Source organism: Achroia grisella, unplaced genomic scaffold, assembly GCF_030625045.1.
Source record: "Achroia grisella isolate CSIRO2021 unplaced genomic scaffold, CSIRO_AGI_Agris_v1 utg598, whole genome shotgun sequence".
Taxonomy (NCBI): domain Eukaryota; kingdom Metazoa; phylum Arthropoda; class Insecta; order Lepidoptera; family Pyralidae; genus Achroia; species Achroia grisella.
The window spans coordinates 1875571-1893998 of NW_026712958.1; the positions used below are offsets into that span (position 1 = coordinate 1875571).

At 37.2% G+C, this 18428-nt stretch overlaps 2 protein-coding genes across 2 annotated transcripts in view; one reads left to right on the plus strand and one right to left on the minus strand.

Annotated features, from left to right (window-relative positions):
* Window positions 1-18428, minus strand: part of LOC131848871 (ataxin-2-like protein) — a 47237-nt gene that overhangs the window by 2629 nt on the left and 26180 nt on the right. The window contains exons 12-19 of the mRNA XM_059198821.1: window positions 17328-17593; window positions 16538-16694; window positions 15197-15262; window positions 14648-14725; window positions 6756-6855; window positions 6287-6451; window positions 1171-1211; window positions 308-523 (exon numbers count right to left, since the gene is read on the minus strand). Of these exons, the coding sequence (XP_059054804.1) occupies window positions 308-523; window positions 1171-1211; window positions 6287-6451; window positions 6756-6855; window positions 14648-14725; window positions 15197-15262; window positions 16538-16694; window positions 17328-17593 (1089 nt within the window). The remainder of the gene's footprint in view (window positions 1-307; window positions 524-1170; window positions 1212-6286; window positions 6452-6755; window positions 6856-14647; window positions 14726-15196; window positions 15263-16537; window positions 16695-17327; window positions 17594-18428) is intronic.
* Window positions 7657-9137, plus strand: LOC131848843 (retinol dehydrogenase 11-like). Its single transcript, XM_059198788.1, has one exon. It carries the CDS (start codon window positions 7755-7757, stop codon window positions 8685-8687), a length of 933 nt encoding a protein of 310 aa, XP_059054771.1. The 5' UTR covers window positions 7657-7754; the 3' UTR covers window positions 8688-9137.

The following is an 18428-nucleotide window of genomic DNA, read 5'->3' on the forward strand; positions in this document are numbered from 1 at the left end:
CAATTTACATTTTCGTTTTAAAATAAAGTTAGAGGCAAGCTAGGGCTGTTTCGGGTCATAAGAATGTAGAGTATGTACAAGTTTTGTATCGCTGTAGCACACACATACAGATTTACCCTTAATGGATTGTTGTACTTGTTACCTAACGTTATAATTAAGACTATATGTGTGTACTAGGATCTATCTACCTAGAGTCGAGGAGCTCGGCTACTTTAATAGTCTCGGCTCTACACGGATAACGATGCAAATGAGAGGTTAATTGCGGAGAATAGTCCACATAAGATTACGTGGTGTAGGTGTAGCGTACCTGGTAGGGCGGCTGCTGGTAGTGGTGGTGCGGGTGCGGCGTGTGCGCGGGCGAGGGGGGCGGGTAGAGGGCGGGGGAGGCGGCGGCGGGCGAGGGGGCGGGGGGCGGCGCGTAGCCCACGCCCGCCAGCCCCACCTCGCCGCCCGCGCCGCCCACGCCCGCGCCGCCCACGCCGCCCACGCCGCCCACGCCGCCTACGCCGCCGTACATGCGCACCTGCACAGACACGTCACCTCGCATCACTCCCGAATATACAATATTATAATCTAACTTCATTATCATTACATAGTATAAAACAAAATCGCTTTCCATGCTGTGCAGTGCTGTGTGCAGTGCTGCTTGTAGGGACTGGTCTGCTCTTATCACTACGACTGATTTAATCTTATTGCGTGATTATATTTGACCCAAAAAATTAGTGCTTGTTGGTGGTTTGTATTCACACGTTTCGACTTGTAAATGTAAACTTACAAGGATTATTTAAAAGAGCAACACACAAGTTTCTTGCTCGTTCTTTTTGTGATGAGACAGCTTTCCGAACGAGTGGTAGATAAAAAACAAATTGTTATGACTATTCAAAAGTGCTTAAATTAAGTTTATTTGAATAAATGATTTTCTATTTCTATTTCTATTTCTATTTCCATGTCGGTCCCTATGTATGAAGCGGGATGTACACCCGTGCGAAGCCGGGGCGAGTAGCTAATATAATAAACACGAAACTTTATGAGTATGAATGAATGTTTGTTACTCTCGTATTACTATCCCGCAACATGTAACGATATGATGGACTTCTGACTGTCTTCGTAACACAACTGCCCATTTCGTAGACTCCTTAACTTGTGATTAAGGAGTGATAAATTACTCACCATATGCTGATACTGGAGTGCCAAAGGGACTGCGTGTAGCGCTTCGTATTACTGTCCCGTTACATGCAACGTTATGAAATTTAGGACCGTTCCCTTGCCTCATAACACAACGGTTCAGTTTGTAGATCCTCTCCTTTTTTTTTTTTTTTTTTTTTTTTATTCTTTATTTCACGATAAAGAGTGTACAAGAGGCGTGCATAATGCCATTTTGCATTATATACCAGCTAACCTTTGGGTAGAACTAGAAACCGTTGTAGGGCAGTAATGGCAAAAATTTGTGATATTAATACTGTATTAAATAAATAGGCAAACAAAATCTATGTACATATATTATATTTATATTAGTTATATAAATATAATATATACTTTAAATATACATAAATATATATATATATATATTGAAATATATAAATTACACAGAATAAATACATAAATACGCTAAATATAGTTGAAAGTACCTACTTAACTCAACGCCAAACAGTTAAAGCTCGTTTTGACGACTCAACAGGTAATTAAATAGTTTCGTTTTAAAAATGGTCTTACTCGGTGCTCTACGCATGTCTACAGGCATTATATTCCAGAGGTTAATTGCCGTAACTGTGAAGGAGTTTGACATAAAGCTTGTATGATGGGAAGGAGTAGAGAGAAGGAGGTTATGAACTGAACGGAGGTTACGTGAATGAGAGTCGCCAATGAACCGAAATCTATTTTTCAAATAAGTGGGAGAGGAAGAGTCGAATATGATGGAGAAGAGTGTGCAAAGGATACGCAAGTTTCTGCGGTTACGAATTGACAACCATTTAAGTTGTGAGCGAAATTTAGAGACGTGGTCATACTTTCTCAGCCCAAAAATGAACCGAATACAGTTGTTAAGTAATCGGTCCAACTTATTCAACTGATCTTGGGAGAGATTAGTAAGACACACGTCAGCATAATCAAAATGCGGAAGTATAAGTGATTGGACAAGGAGCAATTTAGTGGAAGGTGGGAGAAAGAATTTAAACCGATAAAGAACACGGAGAATACCTGTAACCCTGCGAGATACCTCCGCTACCTGTAAATGCCATCGAAGTGTTGGGTCAATCAATATACCTAGGTCCTTAACGGAGTGACAAAACGGGATAACATTTTTTTCAAAACGCACATACGAATTGATTGTATTTAACTTGGATAGAAGTTTTGTGCTGCCTATTATTATTGCCTGGCATTTGACTGGGTTAACTGATATGCCAAAACGACGGGACCAGCGGGATACACTGTCGAGATCTGCATTTAGTTCATTAACTGCTGCATTGATGGCATTAGGTTCAGCTTGGACATAAAGTTGTAGGTCATCTGCGTAGAGGTGGTAAGAGCATTTGAGGTGTGAGATAACAAGATTAATAAAAAGAGAAAACAGAAGTGGAGAGAGAATACCGCCTTGTGGAACACCAGCGACCAAGTCACACCAGTTAGATAAGTCTTGCCCGGAGCGCACAGCCTGCTGGCGACCACGAAGATAGGAAGAAAACCATTCCAGTACTGACGGCGAGAAGTTTAGGTGGGAGAGTAACATCAGTAGCAGGTCATGATCAACACAATTAAAGGCATTGGAGAACAATTAGTACCAGTGTTCTCCATAACGAAAATCTTCCGTTACATTGAGTAATGCAGTGGTGGTGCTGTGTCCAGGTCGAAAACCAGATTGGAAAGGACTCAGAATGTTGGAATGCAATAAAAGAGGAAACTTGCTTATGAGTAATAACCTCGAGGACTTTTGAGAGAAATGGCAAAATCGATATAGGTCTAAAATGACAAGGAAGAGACGGATTTGAGATTTTAGCAAGGGGTATAACAAATGCCTTTAGCCACAATTTGGGAAAACAGCCGTAGGATAGCGAGAAATTAACACTGTGAGTAAGAACAGGAAGAATTATATCTAATAGAAGAAAGACCATAGCTCTACTCACTTCGTCATAGCCCTTAGCATTTGATTTAATGGTTAGGACTGCTTTGCGTATATCGTCGTCAGATACTGGAGAAAATGTGAACGAGTCAGAAGCGAGTGCAGGCATGGATTTAATTTCCTGTAAGGTGGATTGTTTAATACTTGTATTGAGAGTTGTTACAGAGGAGAAGTGATTATTAAGATTATTTAATGGCACTTTTTGGTTGCTTTCCAAAACCAAGGGAATTGAGGAATTTCCATACGTCTGCTGAAGGTGAATTTAAAATATTTTTATGAATATGTCGGCGTTTTGCAGCTCTTACCACCTGATTGCAACGATTTCTAGCCCGTTTGAACAGCTGAAAGTTATATAGCACTTCTTTCCTTTTTATAAGTGCGAAAAGCTCTGTCTCTCTTCATCATAGCCTTACGGACATCATCTGTAATCCACACACACGACGCAGTTTTACCTTACGAACTGGGGCATGTTTGTCAAACAAACATAAGATCTGTGCATTAAACACAGATACTTTGTCGTTAATATCCGCAGTGTCATAACGCTTCCAATCAATAAGTGTAGCGTCCTGACAAAGTAAAGTTCTATCAATTCTGTTGTACGCACGTTGACGATGATTGGCTTTGGCTTAACAGGCTTGATTTTATAAGTTAGAGTAGAAGGTCGTGACGTGAAAATGCTGGAACGCTGTACTGATCATACTCGATAACATGATCGGTTGAGGATGTGCAGATGATGTCCAACCACGTATCATCCGTGCTAAAGTTGTGATGTGTTGGCCGTAACGGTAAAATTGTGAAATCCGCGGAGGCGAATATGGATTTGAGCTTGCGAGATTCAGAAGAGTCCTTCAACAGATTGGTGTTAAAATCGCCCATAATGATGACGTGTTTATAACAAGTATTTATGTGATCAATGGCAGTATCAAGATCCAAGAAAAAATCTGTTGAAGGTGGGCAGTAAACAACACCGACAGCAACTTTGGTCCCCTTGAAGTCAACCTCTATAAATAATAATTCAGCTGTGCCTGCGAATTCCGAAGGTGAAGATAAAATTATTTTATAATTTATATTGCTACGCAGGTAAATAGCGACACCGCCGCCACCTTTACCTGTACGGTCGCTAATTAAGACATAGCCAGGAAGTGGATAAGTTGTTGAAGGTAACCCAGGTTTAAACCATGATTCTGAGATCAGTAACGCGTGGAGATTAGGTTCAGAAAATGTGTCGAGCAAGTCGTTATAATGTGCCGGCACGCTTTGAGCATTTATGTGGCATACATTAAAAAATTTTGATTTTTCTAATTTTTCACATAGTAAGTTTTTGATGCAAATATTGTCAGGGATGAGTTAGCGGAATGGAACGATAAACTACTATCACCTGCAGAGTCATACGAGTCTTCATCAGTTAGCATTGAGTCTCAAGTACTTAATTTTAAAAACTATATAATAAATATATGTATATATATACTATATAGAAAAAAAAAAAAAATAAATAAATATATTAATAAGTATAGATATTAAAGATTAACTTATAATAATTGAATTATTAATCTAAAGTAATATATAAACGCCAAAAACGCTTTGTAATTTGATTACCTGCCGGCACGCTGTAACAAGTATAAATAGATATAATTATCAATACATAAAGTCAAGCAATACTATATACAAAAAGGTGAAACGAAACGCAGTCGAGAAAGCTCAAAGTGACAATCAGTGGTTGTGTCAGTCGGTGTCAATCAAATGCTCAAATCGAAATTGAATGATTACAATTTATGAAATGTCAACAAGATAGTCGTAATGACAATGAGTAATGAGTTGTTACTGAAGACAATGGCTGTATGGGCTGAGTCCTTTTGCCTTTCCCTAAAAAGGGAAAAACAGAACCAAAAAAAAAAAAAAAAATGAGTTGTTAAAAAAAATAGTCACAACAAAACTTCATTAATATTGTACAATAAAAGACGGTATTAAATATAAAATAAAAACAATATTACGGTAATATCATAGACAGCAATTTACATAAATAAATAAATGAACAAATTGTAAGTGTAAACTATAAGAAGAGAACAAGAAAAATATCATAATAATAGAAATATAACCACTGACATAATGTTTTCGAGTGGAGAAGTATATACGTAGTATACAAGGCATATAAACACGCGACGACTAGATCATTTCTGGTCACCCTGATCGACCGCTGCTGCTTTGTAACAGCGGAAGCAGACCTACCACTGACGCCCACAGTTTCAGAAACCGAAGCCACATTCACAGATGCAGGTGCCGCATAAGTTTCGGCTGGCTTATGTAAAGCGATCAGCTTTTCCAATATAATAAACAACTTGACACGTGAATTATCAGGAAGCTTCACACTTATAATTCCATCCAATGACGGATGAATGTTTTCGAGCCTCGATGAACAGCGACTGCCGCAAACGAGTCAAATACTCCGTCAGCAGATACGATCCTTCTTTGCCCATATCGCCTGACGAAGTGATGGGTCAGTAAACTTCATCAGAATGGGGCGACATCGGCCAGCAGAAGGAGCACCAAGGCGGTGGCAGACCTCGAGTTTATCGGATGTGCATTGTCTAGGTGCTTGGTAATGACGGAGAACATCGCATACTGCCTCATCTGTCCTCTCTGCAATTCCCCCTAGAAGCAAGAACTTGCGGTGACGGTTCTCCATTGCATCCATGCTGGTTATAAATTTGCTGCCTCAACAAAGCATGAAGAGCACATCTGCTCACGGAAACACTGGAACTCGTCACTAAGTTGCTTCAAGCTGGGTTCTTGTGGGGATGCCTTCAGTTGTGCTTCAAAGGTGTTAATGCGCTCGTCAAGTCTCTTCTCCAAGATGGCCTGTGTTCTAAGTACATCAAGTATGGATGTCATTGTATGGGTGTGTTGCACAGTGAGATAGTGAAAGTTGTGTTAGGACCGCGTCTTCTGGCAGGTATTCAAATCACAAATATTATAGCATAGGGATGTAAATATAAATTATAACTACTATTTACACTATATTATAAAGAATTACTATTTTAAAATAAATAAAATTATACTACATATACAATATCAGCTGTTACTTATTTAACCGCCTACCCACGAAAAATGTATAACATAATTTCTGAGTGGTAAGTGCGGCTGCCCCGTCGCCGCCGCCAGTAGCCAGTAGACAGTAGACACTCACCATGTGCTGGTACTGGAGCGCGGAGGGCGCGGCGTGCGGCGCCGGGTGCTGGTGGTGCGGGTGCGGGTACGGCACCAGCTGTTGCATGGGCGCGGGCGCCAGCAGTGGCTGTCCAGTCGCCGCCGCCACCTGCACGCCCGATCCCACGCCCACTGCAAGACCATTCAACAATATCAATCAATCCACTCAATTAATCACAGTTATCAAAATACCAAGAACTTGCTAAAAACACAATGGCAATTTTGTACTATACGAAAAATAGAATACGCGACCATCAGAACTAAAGCGGTGTCTACGTAACCGCTAGATCACAGAAGCCTTTAAAAATATAACCTGACAAAGTTATTGGTGTGTCCACATTTGAACTCAACTTAAATAAGTCATGTTCGTAACCCGATAACGACGCTCTCAAGTTCTGCCATTGCATAAACCAATAAATTTATAATTCTAACTTACTCTTTCTGAAGTTCCTCTGTTGCTGCGCCTGGAGTGGTCCATGCTGGCCAGCACCTCCAGCCACTCCGCCGCCGCCGCCCATCGCCGCACCATACGCCAACTGTACACACAACATATAGTTTTACAGACCTATAAACATAGCGACTTCATGCCCATTTACATTTATAGACCTCATTTTTTTAACACGCAAAATTTTATACAATTTTATTCTGCGTAAACCTGAAAACCACGTTATGGAAAATTGACTATCCAATACAAATTAAATTAGATTTCTTGAGAAATAAAATCAAAATTAGTTATTCACAAAACTGTCCAAATTATAGAAAAAAAAAAAAACAAATTTAGACAGAAATATAAAACGAATTTGCGTTATTTTTTTAGATATACTTTTTAATAAAGACAAAGATTAAATTCGTTAAATTATAAGGGGTTTACAAGACTATAGTTTTTGTTTAGTAGTTCAGTTTTAGCTGTTACAGAAGGGGTATAATCATTAACAATTGATTGGAAGAAATACGCTGCTAAAAGCTAAACAATATATTATAGAACATTAGCAATAATTGACCCTAAAACCGTGTTTTGAATACCGATATTGTATACAATGTAACGGAAGGGTATCTTTACATAGAATGATGTCGCCGTCTGTTCGCTTATATCTCTTAGACTACGCAACGGATTTTAATTCAATTTGGAGCAGTAGATAGAGCGATTCAAGAGGAAGGTTTATATGTATAATACATGTATATCTGTGCGAAGCCAGGGCGGGTAGTTAGTTGTATTTAAATCCAACAGATATACCTCAGTACAAAGTCCGCATACCAGTCCGCCGTATAGCATAAATGTATAACACACGACCTCCTGTGATAATCATGTAAAAACGCGATGCGATAATAATGTAATACATTATCAATTGTCAATACCGTATAAACATTGTTAAGATTATAACGTAGCATTCGTTGTATCGTATACCAATTGAATATCAATAATAAACATATTAAAATGTGGTTCTTGTGGATACCGGTGACTTTGATATTGATAAAAGTTTTGAATAAATTCTCTAACGGGAAATGTTATTCGGATAATGTGATGAGTGGCCAGGTTGTAATAGTAACGGGCGCGAATAGTGGAATAGGTTACGCCACAGCTCTGGAGTTGGCTAAACGCGGAGCCAGGGTCATAGCTGCGTGTCGAGACGACGACAAAGGCAACAAAGCAGTAGAATCCATAATTAAAGCTACGAAGAACAAATCTATAAAGTACATACACTTAGATTTAAGTTCTTTGGAGTCTGTGCGGAAATTCGTGGACACTTTTAAGAGGACTGAAGCTAAATTGGATGTGTTGATAAATAACGCAGGTGCCAGCGGTATGGGGAAAGAGAAGACCGCGGATGGGATAGTTAGAGACATGCAGGTGAATCATTTCGGTCCATTTCTGCTCACTTTATTACTGGTCCCTATATTGAAGAAGTCTGCTCCGAGTCGAGTGATTAACGTATCCTCGATTTTGCATAAATTCGGAACAATACATAAAATTAATGAAGAAGGCAAATATGGGTATCTGCAAGCATTCTGTAATAGTAAATTATGTAATGTATTGTTTAGTAACGAATTAGCGAGGAGACTAGAAGGCACAGGGGTTGATGTAAACAGCTTGCATCCGGGACAGGTCAACACATGTTTATATAAGTCGACGGCTATTGAGAAATTGAGGAGTTTGATACTGTATACGTTCTTCAAAAGCCCGTTGGAAGGTGCGCAGACGTCTTTATACCTGGCGATATCTGAGGAGTGCGATCAGATAACAGGGAAGTACTTCGCCGACTGCGAGGAGAGTAACATGTCTCTTAAAGCCCAGGACGAGTGTTTGGCCAAACAGTTGTGGTCCATGTCTGAGGAGTTAGTGAAGTTAAAACCGGACGAGATGATTTGATTGGAGTTATATAAGACTTTTATCGTTTGCTTATTGATGTATAGATATTTATATTAAGCGAGGTTACTGACCAATCTAACTGATAAGATAACCTTGGTTTTGTCGATAACAAAACACGTTTACAAAATAAAAATAAAACCTAATAATAATAAATTATAATTACGACTACTTATTTATAAAAACTATAATCAGGATTATGATAATTGTTAATCGTTTGTAATTCTTAAAACTAAGCACTCAAAACAACATATATTAGCATTGAAAACCACAGCAAACGAAACCGTATTATTAGTAACATAGGGTTGATTCACTCGTCAAAAAATAATGATTGAATATGATATGTGGTTAAATTATCAAGTATAAATGTACTTTAATTTTAATAACATTTTCCCTGTAGTAATCTAAATATTTCAAATAAGAATTGTATTCAATAATTAAGCCCCTGAACTAATTAATATAATAAAATATTTATTATTAACACAATTAATAAATTTCTGTGAGCATCATCATTTCAAATAGAAATGATTAAGAAAAGTGCTAAAATAAAATTCTCTCAAGAATATGACACAAGCATCTACAAAATGAATATCTAGAGGGTTTGTAGTCAGAGTCACCACTTTTTATAACTATAGTACATTGATGATCCTTTTTAAACAATAGTTTAACAGCCGACAACTGCGAACAAACCTTTAAGATTTGGATTACCTAGTTTATGAATGCTCAAGTGATATTTTTGACAAAACTTTATTCGTGTACCTTTTTTATTATATTCTATTTCAAAGGACATATATATGAAAAACCCAACTTTACACCAGTGCCAAAAAACTATAAAAAAAGGTGGAGAATCGGTATCTATTTATTAATCAATTTTACTTTCTACCTCGATAAATTGTTATGAATTTTTGAAAGTGTTTTGTTCTGATGTAAAGTTGGTATTTCCAAGTTACGACAACTACGCTTTCTTCCATAAATATTCAGTTTGTTTTTAATATATACTGTTGTACCGTGTACAATGTTGCGATAATTATAATATTGCAAACTGACATGAGATATTTGTAACGTATTTAAACTGGGGTCTGATAAGGGACAGGTCAAGTATCGTCAGGGTGACATTTTCAATAAAACATAATACGACGATACTCCTTAATATATAGAATATTCGATGATTATATAATAATAACCCTGGACAATTCACCCAGAGCCTGGACCTTTCATCTAGTTCCAAGCTAAGCAGAGACTGTTGCTATGGGTACAAGACAACTGGTAGATATACTTAACTACATTTATTTTCGTACAATATACATAGAAATCATCCAGATCAATACAATCATAGACATGAGTACAAATATTCGCATCATTCGCGAAGAATCGAACCCAAGACCATTGGAAGTAAAGCGGTGTGTTAAACCGCTAGACCACTGAGGTATTAATAATAGCTATTTCTTATATGTATCAATATCTTCATAATTTAACAATTTGACTCTCCTGTGGCACTTTATTTTTTTAATAATAAATCAATAACAACTCTAGATGTAATATATGTCCTACCACATTACATATAGACAAATTTAAATTCAAATTCAAAAACATTTATTCATGTAGAATATATTAGCCGCTTATGAACGTCAAGTTTTTAACATTATAATTTTAATTTTTTCCGTCCTCATTAGAACAAGGTGTTTCACGCGGCCCAACGCGTATGTGACACCCCTGGTGTTTCAGGCGTCCATAGGCTACGGTAACCATTTACCATCAGATGGGCCGTATGCTCATTTGCCATCGTAGTAGTATAAAAAAAAAACAAAACAGATTCCCTATATTATTACTAAAATACACAAGACTCTAACACTACCATTGATTGTGAATGCGTTTTATTAATAAAATACTTATAACTATATAATGACATGTATAACCATATATGTTAGTATATAAAACCCCATAAAATCTTAGAATGTATGTTGTTCTGAACAAGACCTTTTAAAATCTAATGACCCACTACTTATCAGATAATGTAAACCCGATGCCATTACTAAGGGCAAGCCGCACTGCAACGTTGTGAAAACTACCTTATCACATATAAAAGTACTCCGAAACCAGAGCATAAAATACTGTAACATTGATGTCGATTTTTGGAGGGGAGAAGAAAATTAATAATATCATAAACGCGAAAGTTTGTGAGTATGGATGGATGTTTAATACTCTTTAACTGAAAAAATACTTAACGATTTTGATGAAACTTTACTGTAATATAAGCTATATACTAGCTGTGTCCGCGGTTTCAGTCGCGTGAATTTATAGCCTACTAGCGGACCCGGCGTACTTCGTAACGCCTAAGAGTCGATTCTTTAATTTTTTAGTTTATTTAATACTTATTCTGCTATTCAGGGCGCCGGGATTTATAGTATTATATGCACATCAATGAGACATGTACATTTCAAGTGACATTACCACTGACCACCTGTTTTTGACTAATATGGACACATGCCTTCCCGGAACCTCTCTACTTACACTTGAACTTTATGATATGGTATTAAAGTTCAAATTGACTTTTAAGTATCATTAAGAATCGTTTGTATGGGATAAAAAAAAAAGGGAGAAAAGCGTTGTTTTTAGGCATTTTTAAAAATTTTTCTCTCCGTAAGAACCATCCTTGTACCTCAAGGAATATTCTAAAAAATGAATTATCGAAATCGGTTCAGTAGTTCTCGAGATTAGCGCTTACCAACACATTTAGCGATTTATTTTTATATTATAGACTAGTTATGGTCGCAGTTTCACTCGCGTTAAATTTCAATAATAAATATAGTCTGTGTTAGTCTGAAGCATAAGCTATATTACTGTAAAGTTTCATTAAAATCTGTTCAGTAGTTTTTGCATGAAAGAGTAACAAACATCCATTCATACTTACATTCATGTTCATAATATTAATAAGATATATCAGAATAACACATAGACTAAAAAATTACGCGCGAGTGAACCGTATCAACTCTCGGGCACTGTCTGCGAATCTTTCCGCTGAACCCTGAATGTTACATCTTTTAAGTGATAAGTTTTACTTTGTTTTATAGCAATAGGTTCATAAACAGTTATAATTACACGAGTTCGAAGGCTCTCAGTTAGTTTTGTTCAGTTCATATTCATAGCCTTGGCCAATAGGACAAGACAATAATATTGAAGAAACTAACTGTACCCGCGACTTCATCCGCGTGGAATTTAATTTTATGTTTCTAAAATAAAAGTAGCCTAAGTTACTAATAAACTAAATAGTAATAGATAATGTAATAAGGAGTACTTATTACATTAGTTACCTGCCAAAAAAAGTCCCGTCAAAATCAGTCTAGCCATTTCAGAGATTAACCGGAACAAACAGACAAACAGACAGACAAAAATTGAAAAAATGTTATTTTGGTATATGTACCGTAATTACATTCATATGCATGTAGTAACTAACGGTTATTTCAATATTACAAACAGACACTCTAATTTTATTTATATGTATAGATGATCACTCTGAATGACATCAATGTTACAATATTTATATACCAGTAAACGTCGAAGAACTATTTCAATAAGAGTTACTTTGCAGACACAAGTGCGAGGTGAAACTAAGTTAACAATACACACTTTGGGTGGTGACTAGACTCAGGATTTACATCTAAATACATGTAAAACCTTAATTTATTTCATTCAAACCTCCTGAATTAACTAAATATCAATTTTTTTTTTATCATTCATATAGGTAAAGCCGAAATCGGTGATAGTATTAATGAAACTGAACAGAACAATTCTCCCAAAGAAGCAAAAAGGAAAAGATGAAAACAATTTATACAACGTTTATACAAAAGGTAAGGAGCGGCCATGTGATCAGTGTAATGCAACCTTTATACAAAAGGTAAGGAGCGGCCACGTGATCAATGTAATGCAACCTTTATACAAAAGGTAAGGACCGGCCACGTGATCAATGTAATACAACCTATACACAAAAGGTAAGGGGCGGCCACGTGATCAATGTAATACAACCTTTACACAAAAGGTAAGGAGCGGCCACGTGATCAATGTATAAGGGTGGTGCTTGTTAGGCAAATGATAGGTATTTGAGTTGAGTGTATACTGCCTCGTTCATTATTATAATAACTGCTTATATACTAGTTACTTTCTAAATACATACACACTTACGCAGACAACTGCTACAAAGTTTACCTTGACGATTTATATACTACATTGATTAGGTTACCGCTCTTACATTTTGTATAAAAGTTTATTTCATCTGTCAATCAGTTTGCACGCTCTATTTCGGTTGAGGGATGACATAAGCCAGTGTAATTACACGATAATTGGCATGACTTAGTCTAGTAACGCTGGCATCATATGATAATGATATCCGTATGTATGTGTGTGCTGTTCATCAGGGATGTTATGGATATGAAATTTCGGATACGGATACGGATGCGAATATGAAATTATTTCGGATTATCCGTTAGTTTCGGATAATTTCGGTTACGGATAATAATTTTTAAAGGAATTTCAAAAGTAAAATACAAACAGCTTATAAAATGGTTTCATAACGTATCTCAATAGGCTCCACCCGTATCCGATATTGTCACAAACTTTTATTTCGCATTCGGTTACGGTTACGGATATTTTTTTATATCGGATATCCGATAGTTTCGGTTATGTTTACGGATCTCCTTAACATCCCTGCTGTTCATGTATTTACGCGCCAGTTAACATTTACCATAAATTGCGGATATTGTTCTAAATTCAAATATAAAATAAACAGGTTTCCACTTTATTTCTTCTACAGTTTCATGTATACTCTACCAGATTTTTGGCAAATACCCTTTATGACTAAGCTTGATTAAAAAAATTCTGTCACCACCCATGCAACTCGCTTCACACGCAGATCTGTGTCCATCTTATACTTGCACAGTATCCTCTCTCATGAAGATAGGATGTTGTGTTAAGACAAGTGTATACTAAAAACTGTTATAGTATTAATATAAAACAAGCTACACAGTTGATCGTCACCACCATATAAACACATTTCACACAACGATCTACCTTTCATTAACACTACCATTTTTATAGGTACTAAATTGAATGGTTTGAAAAAAGGAATACTATTAGTAAAGTTTACAACAGGGCGTAAGTTTTACAACTATGTAGTATGTATCTAAAAAAACTTCCCATATTATTCGTCTTTTGCAACAATTGTTTTGTGCTGCTAATTCTGAAGATGAATGATAAAACCCAATGAAATTGAAACAATTGTCGCAAATGTTGAAAACATAGTAAGTTTATTAAATTTATAAAATTCCCATACATAGCTATAAAAATCTAAAGTTGTAAGTAAGTTTTCAATATATTTATATTTATTTATAGTAGTGCTTTCTTTTAAGTTACCAGAAACATATTAATTTTTTTTTTAATATATCCTCTATATATAAGGTACAATTAAAAATCAGGTGATATTCTTAATTTTACCAGACACAGTAGCTTTCCTTTAAAGTAGATTTCTTTACTTACGCACTGTTAAAACTCTACTAAGACATACTACATTCTAGATAGAAAGGTAGAACACCGTGTAAAACAGTTAGACGTCTTTCTGACCGGGTCGACACATCGTGCGATGGGAAAACGATTCTGCACTGCAACGAGACTATCCTAAACTTCTCATTTGATACTTTCGTTAGTAGAAAAGGTGGCTGTGCTAAGCTGTACCGTATCTATCTATTCACTATACTAGCATATAAGCCGTGGACATTGCCGTGTGAATACACGTCGACTCGCCTGACGTAATAATAGCTGCCGAGTTAAGGTGCATATACATGCAGCTACCAGCTCGCTAAGATTGCCACTTCCCTAGATTGGAGTGTTAAGTACATGCACTCATTGATGTGGTAATGATGCTTTGAATACACATGTCAACCCAGTCAGAATAGAGCCTTAGGTGTGCTCACCGCGTCTGCGCGGTCGCGTTTGTCCGCCACGAGGAATAGAGGCGGCGCGAACTGACGGCACTCGCATCCCATCTCCATCTGCACCCACCGCACAATAATCATAACAGTAACCCAGGACAAATCACACAGCGCCATCTAGTCCCACATTTGGGTACTAAACATTATCATCATCAACATTAGCCCACTGCTGGACATAGGCCTCTCCTAAGTCACATCACTGGGCACGATCATCCCTTCTCGTCGAATCTTTACCCGCAATCCTACGTACATCGTCGCTCCACCTCGCTATAGGGTTTCCAACGCTATAGTATTAGCTGTTTGGGTACTAAACAGCTGATAGAAATACTTCAATACTTCTTATATAAATACATACATAATAGACATCAAAAACGGCCAGTCAGTATTACTCAGGAACAAAAATGTTTGTATCGTGCGAGAATCGAACCGCCACAATCGGAAGCACTAAACCACTAGACCGTCGTAAACTAGTAATAATGAGTTCTAGATTATACAAGTTTAAGTCTGTGTATAAGTATAGTATGTACTTACGGGATGCGGGTGCGGTATATAAGCGGGCTGTTGTTGCATCATCGCGTACGCAGGCATCGCAGTCACCTGTGGCGCGAAAATATACATTTATATACACACTACCTGTCCCGGCAAACGTTGTTTTGCCATATAAACTAATAACGCTATAAAAAATACAGATTGGTGATAGAAGGGTGAAAATTTAGGGTTGTATGTATTATTTAATGACACATAATAAAAAAAAAGTAAATAAAAATATTTGCCCACAAAAAAATAATGTTACAGGTGGCCAACCCTTATCACTTAGGGGTATGAAAAATAGATAGTAGCCGATTCTCAGACCTACTGAATATGCATATAAAATTTCTTAAAAATCGATCAAGCCGTTTGGTAGGAGTATGGTAACTAACATTGTGACACGAGAATTTTATATATAAGATTAGGATTATTACATTATTCTTTTATATATAACATTACAACAGATAAATGATACATATAGTCTATTGCATGTCAGAAAAGACTAATAGATACAAAAATATATGTTAATTATGTTAAACCGTTATGTATAAAACCACATTTAAACAATAAATTTCATTCTATCTTATAGAGGTTGACTTTTAACAGACCCGTAGGATGAGGAAATACCAACCTGGCGTCAATTACTTTTATAAAAACCTCAGTATGTGTAGTATTGTGTAGGGCGGGTTACATTATTATATTTTATTACCGACGTAGATTTCATACAACATTTGCATAAGTACCTCTTACCTACATCAAAACCAAACAGCTAAATCTATAAATTATTTGGTTTGGTAGCATGAAATAATCCAATGAAATTATAAAGTAAGGACCTACAACATCTCAATTTTGAGGAGAGGAATGGCAACAATTTAGGAGCACCACTGGTGTCACATGATACTATTATGATATAAATAATATCTCAGGACAAATCATACACCACCATCTAATACCAATGAAATCAAAGCTTGTGTTATGGGTACTAGACAACGATACAAATACTTAGATACATTGTTTTTGTAAATGCATACACAATATACATAGAAAACACCCAGACCGATGCGAGAACAGATGTAAAGCGGTGTGCTAAAGTCAGGCCATTGAGCGGGTCATGTCTCTGATGATACATGTCGATAATATACACATCGAAGAGAGTGGCAACGTTCAATGTGGTAATTCACTAAATGTCATATTACAAAAAGATAAACCTGGTTTAGCACTAGTAATAAACCATTGACCAAAATATTCTTTATTACAAAAAGAAGTTTATCTCTAAACCGTGATTCGTCTACGGTCTAAAGTTAGACCTGCGATGCCCCTAGTTTAACAGTGTAAGGGTCTCACCATGTGCGGGGGCGCGGGGTGCGGCGCGGGCACGTAGCTGACGCCGGTGCCCATGACGCCCACGCCGCCCAGCCCCATGCCCACGCCCACGCCGCCCACGCCCACTCCCACGCCCACGCCGCCCATGCCGCCCACCGGCGTCGCCGGCGTGTGGGGCCTGCAACCAAACGGACATTCAATCTTCTCTTTATTTATATTCATACAATTTTAATGACAAAAAAATAAATCCAAAAACAATTTATACACATTACAAAACAGAGTCAACGTGGACCACAACTGAGCATAATGCTCGAAACATAGTTTCCAGCGCCGATTATTATTATTACGATTATTTCAAGCTAGAAGCTTTAGAAACTTATTTTCTAGGCTATTGATTAAATATAAAGAAAATTGGGTTGTGAGGGGAGTTAAATATTTGTAAATAAGAAATAAGTTAATAAATTTCAAGCTTCTAGCTTTAAAAATGACAATACATCCATTGTCATTTTTAAAGCTAGAAGCTTGAAATTTATTTTCTAGCCTATTGATTAAGTATAAATATAGAAAAAGGGTTGTTAAGGGTCGAGGGGAGATGAACCGTTGTATGGAAGTATCATAATTTTTAAAGCTAGAACGATGAAGCTTTTTTATTTAGCTTTTGTTGCGTTAGAGTATTAAATATCTTTCATTATTTGATCAAGATCACTATTTTACGCGGACGAAGTCGCGGATACAACTAGTTTACTATAAATCTAGTCGTAGTAGTTAGGGATATATATATAAAATAGTATTTGTGTCGTTTAATTCTCACCGGCTGGGGTTGGGCGTGCTGGGACTCCTGGGCGTGAACGGTTTGGCGGCGGGGTTGAACTCCTTCGCGTTGGGGTTGAGCGTGGACTTCTTGAGGGTGGCGGCCACGCCGGGCGACGGCGCCGCCGGCGGGGACGCCGACTGCGGCGAGCCCGAGCCGGAGCCCGAGCCCGAGCCCGAGCCGGAGCCCGACGCAGACCCCGACCCCGACCCGGACCGCTCCGAGCCGGCGTTCTCCGGCGCTGTCGGCGTACTCGGCACCGGAGGCTATAACAATGATAACTATCTCAGGACAATTCACACAGACCCATCTAGGCCCAGGTTGAACTAACTAAAGCTTGTATTATGGGTACTACATAACTGATATCAATAATATATGGATATATTATTTTAAACATATTATACATAGAAAACAACCAGAACTATACAAACAATCATACTAATGAATACAAATGTTGGCGTCGTGCGGGGAATCGAACCCGCGACTATCGGAAGCCGGTGTGGTAATACAATTTATTAATACTGGTTAGTTATTTATTTGCATTAACAATAATCAAAACTCTGTCACATAGTCCCAAACTAAGCAGATCTTGTTATGGGTACTGCAGATAAATATTGTCTGGGTGTTTTCTATGTGTATTATGTATGTACAAAAAAAAAAGTACTTCATAAATTACATACACACGCAGTACAGCATCAGTTATCTAGTACCAATAACACAAACTCTGCTACTGTCTCTTGATTTGAACTGCATATATCGCCATATGTACATTTATATATAACTATAAACTAAACGTGTACAAAACGCTGCTGTATTTACTAAGTAATTATGATTATGATTATTTCAATAAACATTATTATTATTATTATTTGAGCATTAAAGTTTAAATAAATATATACATGGTGTGCAATGTGCATATATAGATACATCCTTACATAGTCTTTTCACGTACCCTCAAATGGATTAAAGCTGAAAATGTGTGTTTTGTTCCTTGAACAATGTTCCACGCTGAGCTTCGACCTTTTTGTATTGCTACAGATCACACATAATAACACAATTTTATAAATCTTATGTTGTATTATGTATTGTCTATTCTTATGA